The following is a 12,094-nucleotide window of genomic DNA, read 5'->3' as shown; positions in this document are numbered from 1 at the left end:
CATCATTTGTGTGGCTACAGCTTATTTCCAATTGAAATGGTTTCTTTAGCCATTGTCAAAAAGTACACATAAGTGCACGGTGAATGCAGACACAGACACATCTTATTGAGAAGCTTTGGTTGGTATTTTCTGGACCTCATTTATAAACGAGAAACATATTACACAAACATGATTGACATTTCCTCCATCTCCAAAACGAAATGAGCAGTCCTGTTTATTTTCTTTTTTCATTTGAACTTGACATGGACTTCTGTAAAAGGCCATGAAATTAATGTAACTTTCCGAATAAAGTTTTTCAAAGTCATCGCAAAAAAAAAAATTATATATATATCTTAAGTGAGCTTAATTTGATTTTGTGCCACTTTACCATAGTCAGCTCTATGATACTACTGATAAAACACCCGAATGAATTGAAATGTAACTAAAAATGGGGGAGGGAAGAGGAGTGGGAGAGAGATAAGAAGAACTGTGTCTAGTAATTACATATCCTTGTATTTCACATCTAGCAGAAAAAATGCTGAACATGATGGTGATATATTATTATAAACCTACAGCCTTAACAAAGACTGTCCTACTGGTGTCACTCATTGTAATTCTGGCTTTGTTGGACATCTTTGACTTTACAGGGCACATCTTTGATAATTATATAAAATAACATCAAACATGGATATGCAGTCCAATATTATGTTACAACGGTAGTTTTCAATTTCCAAACAAGATCTAATCAACAGACACATATTCAAATTATATTTTTTTCAATAGGGGGATGAGAGGGAATGTCTCATTTGATTCTAAATCATTATTGACATTTCTTACCAGATAGAAGTCCTAACTAGTTAACTACCAGTAAAAAAAAAGGCTAGTTCAATGCAAACATCCTACAGTAAATGATGCCCTGTGTGAGTATTATCTCTGCTTACATGCCATCCTATAACACCAGTCAATTACTTCTAATCACAATTACTGTACAGCACCCCCCCCCCTTTTCCAGAGCCCTCCCCACTTAACTATCCCTAATACTGTATTTCTCCCAGCTCCTCTATGTTTTGATGAGCCTCCATCAATGCCTCTGTCAGTCTGGCAATAGGCAATTGGGTACCATTTGGGATGCAGACTGTCACAGACCGAGGCAGAACTAGCCACTGGCCACTGGCAGGTTCCAGAGTGACATCATAATAAGAGCAGACGCTGAGGATATGGAATGATGACAAAAAAGAGAGAGAGAGAGAGAGGCAGAGAGAAAAAAAGATGGGAAGATAGAGAAATAGAGAGAGAGATTCGGGGAGATATATATATATATATATATACGTATATATATATAGAGAGAGAGAGAGCGAGGGAGAGAGAGCAAGAGAGAGAGAGAGAGAGAGAGAGAAATGAAAAAGATTAAAAGGGTGGAGGAATGGAGGGGATCACCATTGTGAAAAGCAGGGGGGAATAATTGCACCACAAGTGCCTTCCCTGGTATAATCTCATTAAAAGGTCACATCATACCCATTTATTGAGGCATTAGAATGTCCTTAGCCCAATTATCAGAGGCTCTGTGTGCATTCCAAATGACACCCTATTTTCTAAATACTGCACTTCTTTTGACCAGAGTCCTATGGGTTTCCCTATTGGCCCTGGTCAAAAGTAGTGCACTATAAAGGGGAATAGTATGCCATTTGGGAAGTAGATGCAGACTCAAAATAACCCATCCATTTGTCTTAGATGCCCAGTTCTCTTTCCTTTCTCTCGTTCTTTTTCCTTCTTCCCCTTTCGTTCCCTCTTTATGTGGAGTACAAAAGAGTTGGACAGGCAGCCTCAGAAATCAGACCCTCTTCCTTATCCAGAGTCTGGGTCATGGAAGTCATACCATAACAATGGTGCTGTCAAGCCCAGAGGGTACTGTAGCAGGGTAGCAGACACACACACACACACACACACACACACACACACGCACACACACTCACACACCATATTCTGTCTGCGTGAGGCCCAGAGGGTACAGTAGCAGGGTAGTAAACTACTCTGTTGGAGGGAACAGCTAATGCTAAAAGCCTGTCTACCACACAGCACACAAAGAGAATGGACTAGGGAGCCCTGGCCTTATTCTTCTACTGTTATCAGAGCATGATGCACTTACAAAGCTCCCTTGCTGTCTTTAACTCCGCTCTCTCTTCCCTCTCTCACTCTCTGCTCTCCTACCCTCCTCCTCTTTTGATCTTGATCCCTTCTTTCCTCTATCTTTCTCATTACTGCTCACTCTTTGTCTCTTTCTCTCCCCCTCTCCTTCTCTTGATCTCTTTCTCATATCCCCCCTCTCTCTTTCTCTTCTCCCTCTCCGTCCCTTCTCCTCTCAGGGTCAGACCCGGAAGGGGAAGGTTTGATTTGTTTCTGCTCTTTTAGCCATGGCTGCAGGAGCAGTAATGAATCAGAAGTAGTGAACAATCAGTAATGACACGCAACGCCATCCACGGGGCAGGCAGTCGATTGTATTATTCTGTCTGCGCTGGTTTACAAACACACACACACTGTATTCTGTCTCTGTGAGCTCCAGTTCAGTCTAGTGTACAACCAATCAGACCATTGGTGAGTCCAAATGAAAAGCTACAAAACAATAAACAGTGCACTGGCGCTTTCTTATGCCCAAGTCCCTTAAATATATAAAAAATAAAACTTATTTAATAATACCAGACAAATTCTTCCATCTCCATCTTCTCCTCCTGCTTAATTCTTTCCCAGCCCTCTCTCTAAAGGAACAGTGGAAGAAACGATTTTCATATTTTGTTCATTTAATGTGGAGCAGAGAGCGAGGGGGTGTTGTTCTCAGAGCTTGTAATGAGATGAAAGCCAGGTCTTATCTGACCACTTTATTAACACAAAGAAAACAAGAAGCATGGGTGAGCCAGGTCAACTGGGACTGGGGGGACAGGGGGGCGTCTCAGTCCCAATCACTGCTGTCTGGAGGTGGGAGATAAGGTAGAGGTTTGTCCCTGTCCCGTCGTTCCCTTGCCCAGATCACCATGTACTCTGTCTAGAACAGAATGAATGGGTATGATGAATGGGTATGGGTGTTGCTGTGTTTAAAACCAGACCACAGCATCATTTTGTTAGTATATAAAAACAAATGTCCCTGAAGTGTAATGGATATCTATCACACTTAAATTAATCAGAGTTTTAATACAGAAAGATAGGATGGAGAGAGTAGTACTATGGTCCATAGTATGAAAAAACGATAGCGTCTGATTACCTGCAGTAGCTACATACAGTATACAGCATGTGTACTACTCGGTGTGTGTGTGTGTGTGTGTGTGTGTGTGTGCGTGTCTCTTTGTTTGTCTCCTCACCCTCCCAAGACTCTCGCTCTCTCTCTCTCTTTCTCTCTCATGGGTCTTACATAGTGTTTACATGTCTTGCCGATAGCCTAAAAAGGAGACTGTACAATTTTCTCAACCCTATCATTTGAAGAGAGATTACTCTTTTGTCAGAAGATAACTGGGAGGCATAAACATACAGAAAGAATTGCAGCTTGTCATGAAATAAAGAAAGCAGTAAAAAAGTAATAGGAATCCAGAATGAGAGTTGCTCTCTCCCGCAGTGTGCTCTGCTTCGTCCTACACGACCCTCATCTTCCCTCCCTCACTCCATTCCTCCTTCTCTCTTCTCCCTCCCTCGCTTCCCTGACCTCTCTGTATCCCAGGGGTTGAGAAGAACCAGGGCTCTTCCTCCCACTGACCACTCCTCTCCTCCACTCCTCTCCTCTCAGATAACACAACCTGGACCCTCGTGGGTGACAAACAAAGGGGAAAAGCTGGCCCAACCAACCAACAGCCTGGCACTGTCATATAGCTTTGACAGAAGGGATGAAGGCCCATCAATAGCCTTGGTGTGAAAGGGCTGAATTTTGATGGACAAATAAGTTGTTGCTTTGTCGAGGCTTGTACACTCACTGGCCAATCAGATCGTGCTCCATGTCTAAATATCTGGTTGCTTCAGATTGTGCATTTACGGTCTTTTATATATTGCCTGAATTGCCTGTTAGTCCTTTATAGTTTGTTAAATGGCTTACAGGAATGAAATAACAACATGTAGACCTATCCCATCTTTGGTAAATAGGTTAACTTGAACTAATTTGCAGTCCACATTGTGCTAAGTGGTTGCATGGCTTCAGAAGCATTCACACTGATATAGGGTCTAGGCCTACTGTAAATTGCATTATGGCTGAGCATGGACATGCCAAACATTGTCAATAAGAACGATTACGTTCATTATAGATAAGGCCTATAAAGAATGAATAATTCGAATAAAATTCTAAACAAAACGAAAAAACAACTTGTTTTTAAAAGGCTAAGTCACATTTACAACCACCATCATTTCTCCGCATGGGCATATCATTTTAAAACAGCGCAGACTATGGAGGGTTTTACGCACATCAAAGCAGGACCTGCATGGCTAAAATAATGTGGGCCTGCCTACAATGCATAGATAGATACAAAGGGAAAGTCAGCTCACTGTTTTACTCCTCTCATACTTGATATTTTAATAAAGCTTTGGTGATTAAGATTCAATTCCAAGCGGCCTCAGGAGCCAAACCCTTTATCGACAGTCTTGACTACCTTGCGATTCCATTGGGCAGACAAAAAAAGCCTTCATTGAGAGGAGGGGAGGCTATGCTTGGTTGTTAATTCAAATGAAACAAAATGGGAAGAAACGTGTTTTTTTCTGTTCCTAAATATGAAGTCTACAGGTACCAAAAGCACATTAGGCTACTCTTGTTCCATGTGCAAATGGTCAGTGTGCATCATGGCTGGATAGGCTGCATTTCCACTTTCAAAAGTCATGCCATAACCAACTGCGTTGCCTCCAAAACCAGCTTGTTTGGTCTTAAATATCCTTATCAGGGCTGTCTGAAATTAGCACTTTGGATCATGTTTTTAAGGACACACCTCAAGTATTTCCACCCCGCCCATCTTTTGCGCAAGCGAGCTGATATTAGACTGGCGATAGGCCTGGAAAACATCAGTGCACCAGTTTTTACATTATGAAATTGCAAACTAATGTGTGTTTGACACTACCACCGCCTTAATGCCAGCCGAGAATAGAACCCTAAATGGTACAGGTAGAGCCTTGGCTTGTGCGAACCAGAACACAAGGAGCAGTTCTCCTGTTGCTGTAGTGTGAGGCAGCTTGATGTACAAATACACCCCCTGGATAGGACGCTAGTTAATCGCAGGGCCTTACCTACCTCTCCTTAATGCTGAGTGCCAAGAAGAGACAATTTGGGTCCCATCTTTACAGTCTTTGTTATCACTCTGCCGGGGATCGAACTCCTAATCTTGGGGCGGACACTCTAACAACAAGACCAATGAGTTGGTCCAAGTGGTACAGAATGCCTGTGTGGATATTGGAACAGAGCCTGTATCTCAGCATCACTGTAGTTTACATCACAGTTGGCCTCTCCTTCTAGCCTGAGGACTCTAAACTCTGCTCTGTCGTTTGGTCTGAGACTGTCATCATTGAAGTCGTTTGTGGTGACGAGGGGCATGAGGGGAGTTGTACAACACAAAGTCATCAGCGATCTGATAGTCTCTAACCATGAAGAGTATCAAAGCCAACAACACATTTTCAAACCGTTGATTTACCCACGTGTGCACTGGCTCTGGCTCAACCTATTGGTTTCTGGACCAATCAAGGTCAGGGAGGTACTCAGATCCAGACTCATTGTGGGTAACAATCTAACGTTTGTGGGCGAGACGTAGCGTTTGGCCAGAGCAAGGAGTCTGGGTGGCTAGGCAACACTCATTCACCTCCCTGTCACATGTTCAGACTGTCAGTAGCTTATTCAGCCAAACACACTGTGAGTAGCCTACTCACCCACCTTACCAGACCTTCCTCCACTCTAAGTACTCTCACCATGTGCTGTGTAGACAGTTAAGATATGGGGGGTGGATATTTTATCCTTGGTCTGTATGGCTGGATCTCCTAACTCAGGATGACAGACATCTTTCTTACCTTTCACACTCAGACATTCCTGCAGCTTCCATGTGGGGAATAGGGAAGATAGAGTGTGGGGAGGGGAGAGCAGAGTACACATCCTATACACTTTGACTGTCTACTTGATCTCTTAACTCCAACTGACATGATTAAAATAATCCTTTACAAGGCCGATCCAACTTGCCATCTCATCCTGTTGAGTCAGACTTAGTTCCTGTGAGATCTGCTTTGTATCTGAGTCACGAACTCGGAGCGTGACCTCCTTCAACCCCTCCAACCCTGCTACTATCCATCCCAGTCAATGCCTGTCCTCTCTCTCTCTTTCTCTCTCTCTCTCATATCCATCCCTATCCGTATCTCTCTCTGTCTCTCTCTATCTCTCTTCCCATCCCCATCCCTTCTCCAATCACTGATGCTGCTGTTCATTCTTGCTACACACTCCACACCAAATTACTGTTTGTCCCCTGAACCCTTACCTGCTCAAACAGAATTAATGTGGCTGATGTGACAAAACATTGTCAATCTGCCGGAAGATAGGAGCAGGTCGCAATTTTCTCTTTCTGGAGAGGTGATTGGTCTTGAAAAAGTTTGTGTCTCAAATACCACCCTAAACCCTACATACTGCACTATTTTGACCTGATCAAATGTAGTGCCCTATATAGTGAACAGGGTGCTATTTGGTAAACATCCAAAGGGCAGTGCAGAGTTTGGTCTCATTAAACTACTTCATTACGTAACTTAGTAATCACCCTGACTTACTGTAGCCGTTGTCAAAGCCTTCACTGCTATTTGAATAGTGTTCCAGTATTTGTGCACCTATTTTAACACCTAAATATGTTGTGTCTTCGATTCTTGAAATGTAGATTGCAGATGTTTTTGTTAGGTTATTGTTATCTGGTAATTTGTAAACTTGTTTAAATGGGGATGGAATATGTTTTATATATATATATATATATATATATATATATATGTGTGTATATATATACTTTGTTTTCTACTCTAAACCATAAACTGTGTGCAAAAGGTTGAATGTTTTTCACAAACGATAAATTCTGAGAATGTATAACTAGCTAAAAAAGTCTGCCAGAAAGAAAGAAAGAAAAGAAGAAAATGTGTTTTTGGAAATCATTTTGGCAAGACTTATGTTATGAAAATGTTTAAATTTGTGATTTGGTTTTGGCTTCTACAGTAACATAACTTTATTAACCTAGTTGAAACTTCAGCGTGCTAATTCTCAATTAATATAGGAATAATTTGTTGGCTAAAATTAAAATTAAATGATTTGAGTAAGTGAAGTTGGGTCGATGAAATGTTGTAGGTAACTGTTTTTTTTTTAAACGTCAAAAACCTATTTAAAACTTTGTGGCAGTTGTTATAGCTCAATGATTAAGTATTAACATTTAACCTTTGACTTTACAGACTTTAACCACTGAAATGTCTCTTTAAACTTTAAAGGCAACAATGATAACGAACGCCTGGCGATTGCTAGACAGCGAATCCCATATCGACTTGGTCGAGTAGTTGACGAATGGCTACTCGACAAAGGTAAAAACATTGATTAAAACTTCAAATAAAAATAATTTGATCATAACCCAGTAATACTTTTTGTAACCAATAAACCTTAAAAAAATTAATGTTCAGTAAAACTTAAATAAAACTAAATGATTTAAAACAGTTAAATGTAGCTAGCTAGTAACATTGCACACTTTTACATATAATAATGTATTCTTCTTTTTAGAGATGTCAACTGTTTAATACGTCTGTCAGCTTCAGGTTAAAGGGACTGTAAACATAAATCTAACTATTTCTTGAAGTAATGTCAACACTGTTAAAATGTACATAAATTATTATATCATTGTTGTTATTTGATGTAAACACCTAAATGATCAACTAAAAAGGTCCAGTTAAATGATCCATTCAGTTGATATTTGTAGTGTTATATTTGATACACATACATGTATGTGGTTGTTTATAATGGATCATACTGATTAAACTGCAATACATTTAAATGATAAATAGAGTACAATATTAATTGGCATAAAGAAAGTGAGTCCCTTTAACAGATATTGTAAATATGTATAGGGAATGAAGATCAAGGAAATGTATCATAAAACGTCAAAGTCTGAGTGCATGCCTTTTTGTATGTTTCTAAAAACCAAGTTGTATCTCCCAACTAGTATGTGCCATGGTTATTTTTCATTTGAATGTTTTCTGGTTCAGTTTGTTCAGTTATTTTTACTGTCAGGAATGACTCTTTTGTTACGTGCCTCATTTTTCATATCACGTGTAAGTTTTAAGTTGCGGTCACTTCTTGCTAAAAGGCGGTCTTGAGATGATGGTGATGATGATGATGATGATGATGAAAGTAAAAGGAAGCATTTTAAAACCTTGGCAAAGCTTTAGAAACTTATGATAATTATCGTAATGAAACTCAAAAAGTCTATGCATTCCGCAACTTTGAATGGTGTTTTTTGGTTCGCATAATGAAACTAAACAGTAAATGGTAAAAGTGGTAAGTGTTTTCAAAGGAATTAAAGTATGAAGCTATTCAAAGAGGATAATTGGACACTATAGGATGACACATCTGTCAGGTCTATTTTCTCCACAGACAATTTCTCATGGACAATCTGTCCCTTTTGTTATTTCTTTACTTATGCAGTAAAAACTCACACTTCCAAGATTGTCTTATTATTTCAAGGAATAAATCAATTGCAGTTTAGTACATTGCTGTGAAGTAATGCGACAAGATTCACACGCCTACCAGGATTAATGTCCTCCCTGCAGTTAAGTTGATTTGATTGTCCTTTTAGCAAAGCTACAGTGCATTAATTTACAACAACTGTAAATGTTTTTCTTTATTCTTTCTCCCTTTGTTCCATAGCCATCCCATCATTCAAACCGCAATAAATTACCATGAGAGGCTTGCCTCTAGCAACGGGTAATTTATTGCGACTCATTAGCCGACTGGGCAAATAATCTGTCATTTTTCTTATGCGCGATTATTTTTCATCACTCTTTTGTTTTGGATTTCTGTTGTGACTCAAAGTACAAGTAGGGAATTTGCGGCGGCAGAGTCCGTCTGCAATCCATCCAACATACATTCTCGTATATATGTAACGTTGTTTTCCCGCAGGTCGGCAGCTCACTATCTTCAACAGCCAGACCACCATACAGATAGGTGGCTGGGACCGGGACAGGAGTCGCCCGTTTCAGGGCCAGCTCTCAGGTCTCTACTATAACGGGCTGAAGGTGTTCAACATGGCCACAGAAGGAGATCGTAACATCCGCATCCAGGGCAGCGTGAGGCTGGTGGGGGAGTCGCCCTCGTCCATCACGCCACAGTCGAGTGCCAACACAGCCAACCGGTCGGAGACGTCCACATCCATTATGGAGATCACCACGACGACAGCGTCCAGTAGGAGGGTGAAGCAGACGACGCCACGGGAACCTCAACAGGTAGGAGAATAAAATATATACTTCATTCGTCCATGAGAGAGGGACATTTCTATTCTTCTTTTATCCAACCCCGATACACACACACATCCACACAAACACACATTAGGTTTGAGAGGCTGGAGCAGAGGGCAGCCGCAATGCGTGTACGTTTTTGTTCTCTGCCTGGTCCCAGATCAGTTTCTGCTGCATAGCCAACTCCGATGTTTGTTCACATGCCAAACTTGGCACGACAATGACCTTAAGAGTTTTCAAGAAAAGCACAAACAGATTTGAGTCATTTTGTGGTTATCTGCGGCTTACATTATTGTATTTTATTTTCTGAAATGTATGTTTCATCATGACCTCAAACCGTTTGAAAGGTCACTGCATGCATTTGACGTACACTGAGTGTACAGCCTATTAGAAACACCTTCCTAATATTGAGTTGCACCCCCTTTTACCCTCAGAGGTATGCTGGCCCTTTTTGACTCCAATGATTCTCACTGTTGTGTCAAGTTGGCTGGATGTCCTTTGGGTGGTGGACCATTTTTGATACACATGGGAAACTGTTGAGCGTGACAAAACCCAGCAGTGTTGTAGTTCTTGACACAAACCGGTGCGCCTGGCACCTACTACCATACCCCGCTCAAACGCACTTTGGAAAAATATTTTGTCTTGCCCATTCACCCTCTGAATGGCACACACACACAATCCATGTCTCAATTGTCTCAAGACAAAAAAAATCCTTCTTTAACTTGTCTCTTCCCCTTCATCTACACATATTGAAGTGGATTTAACAAATTATATAAATAAGGGATCATAGCTTTCACCTGTATTCACCTGGTCAGTCTACAGTGCCTTCAGAAAGTATTCACTACAAAGATACAGGGATCCTTCCTAACTCAGTTGCCAGAGAGGAAGGAAACCGCTCATTGATTTCACCATGAGGCCAATGGTGACTTTAAAAGAGTTAGGGTATAATGACTGTGATAGGAGAAAACTGAGGATGCATCAACAACATTGTAGTTATTCCACAATACTAACCTAATTGACAGAGTGAAAAGAAGGAAGCTTGTACACAATAAAAAATATTCAAAAACATGCATCCTGTTTGCAACAAGGCACTAAAGGAATACTGCAGAAACATTTTGAAAATCAATTACATTTTTGTCCTGAATACAAAGTGATATGTTTGTGGCAAATCCAATACAACACATTAATGATTACTACTCTCCATATTTTCAAGCATAGTGGTGGCTGCATCATGCTACTGTATGGGTATACTTGTAATCGTTAAGGACGGGGGAGTTTTTCAGGATAAGAAAGAAACAGAATGGAGCTAAGCACAGGCAAAATCCTAGAGAAAAACCTGGTTCAGTCTGAAATGTTTAAAGAATAATGGTGCGGAAAGCTCTTTGTGACTTACCCAGAAAGATTCACAGCTGTTATCACTGCTAAAGGTGCTTCTACAAAGTATTGATTAATGGAGTGAATACTGATGTTTCAATTTCAATACATTTGCAAACATTTCTAAAAACATGTTTTCACTTTGTCATTATGAGTTATTGTGTGTAGACGGGTGAGAAATTGGTTTATTTAATACATTTTGAATTCAGGCTGTAACACAACAAAATGTGCAATAAATCAAGGGGTATGAATACTTTCTGGAGGCACTGTATGTCATGAAAGAGCAGGTGTTCTTAATATTTTGTTCACTCAGTGCACATTACATGCTTACCCAACAACTTACACAATACGGATGTTCTCATGACTGTCCTAATATTACACATATTATGTGTTGTGTTATGTGCTCTTAGCTGTTCGATGATGCATCTGACCTCAATAACAGTGGGTGAATCACGTCTCCAGCAGGGTACCCCATCATCAGCTTAACATAGCATCACTGTGTATGCCAATGTGTGCTATGACACTGCTAGACATATGCTGCAATCAAATGTGACATATTACATTTAGAAACATGACAAAGGACACATTGGAATAGAGTGATTTAATAATCTCTCCTTCTGGAGAAACAAACAGAGATATTAAGGATTATATGTAATTATATGTCAATGAAAACATGCAGGTGCATTTTCATCATATCAATTATTGTTCCGAAAAATGGTTGAAAATGATTCATATCGACAGCTTTATTAGTTCTTTCAAATAAGATATTTTGCTTGTGGAGCTTACAGACAACCCAAAACATGTTTAAAAGAAGTAAAGAACTAAAGAAGTAAATAAATATGTGTTTCGCTAAATAGATATTTGCGAAAAATCCATAGTTCAACAATTTTCACAATGCTGGTTCTATTGGAAGCTGGATTGCGTGCAGACATGCAGACTAGACTGTATGGCCAGGACTCATTTAGGTCATTGTGTATAGGGGAGGATGGGGGTAAGTTGCTCCTACCTCTCTAAAGTTGCTTTTGTGTGTGTCTCACCAGGGAGAGAAAGCACTATGTGGGGTGGCCTCCTCAAGCACTATTGTAGTGAAGAAATACACATGATGCTTCATAGGGCACAGCCCAGGGGGCGTTTTCTGCCTCCTCGCTCAAAATAACAAATAAAAGAGAAATAAAAAAAAGAGTAGAGGCCAATGAAAACCAGGGTAGTTGTCCTTTAAATTGTTGTGCAATTCCGAGGCTATGAAGCGACTGCATGTCTTGGGATAAAAGAGAGT

At 40.3% G+C, this 12,094-nt stretch overlaps 1 protein-coding gene across 27 annotated transcripts in view; it reads left to right on the top strand.

The window, feature by feature from the left end:
- The window catches only part of nrxn1a (neurexin 1a), a 616,431-nt gene that overhangs the window by 518,326 nt on the left and 86,011 nt on the right, over positions 1 to 12,094 (top strand). For 19 of the 27 annotated variants that reach the window (XM_042306230.1, XM_042306233.1, XM_042306225.1 and 16 more), the window contains 2 exons: positions 7,432 to 7,521; positions 9,110 to 9,432. In XM_042306230.1, the coding sequence (XP_042162164.1) occupies positions 7,432 to 7,521; positions 9,110 to 9,432 (413 nt within the window). The remainder of the gene's footprint in view (positions 1 to 7,431; positions 7,522 to 9,109; positions 9,433 to 12,094) is intronic. The other 8 variants (XM_042306235.1, XM_042306232.1, XM_042306234.1 and 5 more) reach the window with 1 other exon arrangement.

Source organism: Oncorhynchus tshawytscha, linkage group LG25 (assembly GCF_018296145.1).
Source record: "Oncorhynchus tshawytscha isolate Ot180627B linkage group LG25, Otsh_v2.0, whole genome shotgun sequence".
NCBI lineage: Eukaryota > Metazoa > Chordata > Actinopteri > Salmoniformes > Salmonidae > Oncorhynchus > Oncorhynchus tshawytscha.
The sequence above is the reverse complement of the archived record's forward strand: the minus strand, read 5'-3'. Positions and strand labels throughout refer to the sequence as shown.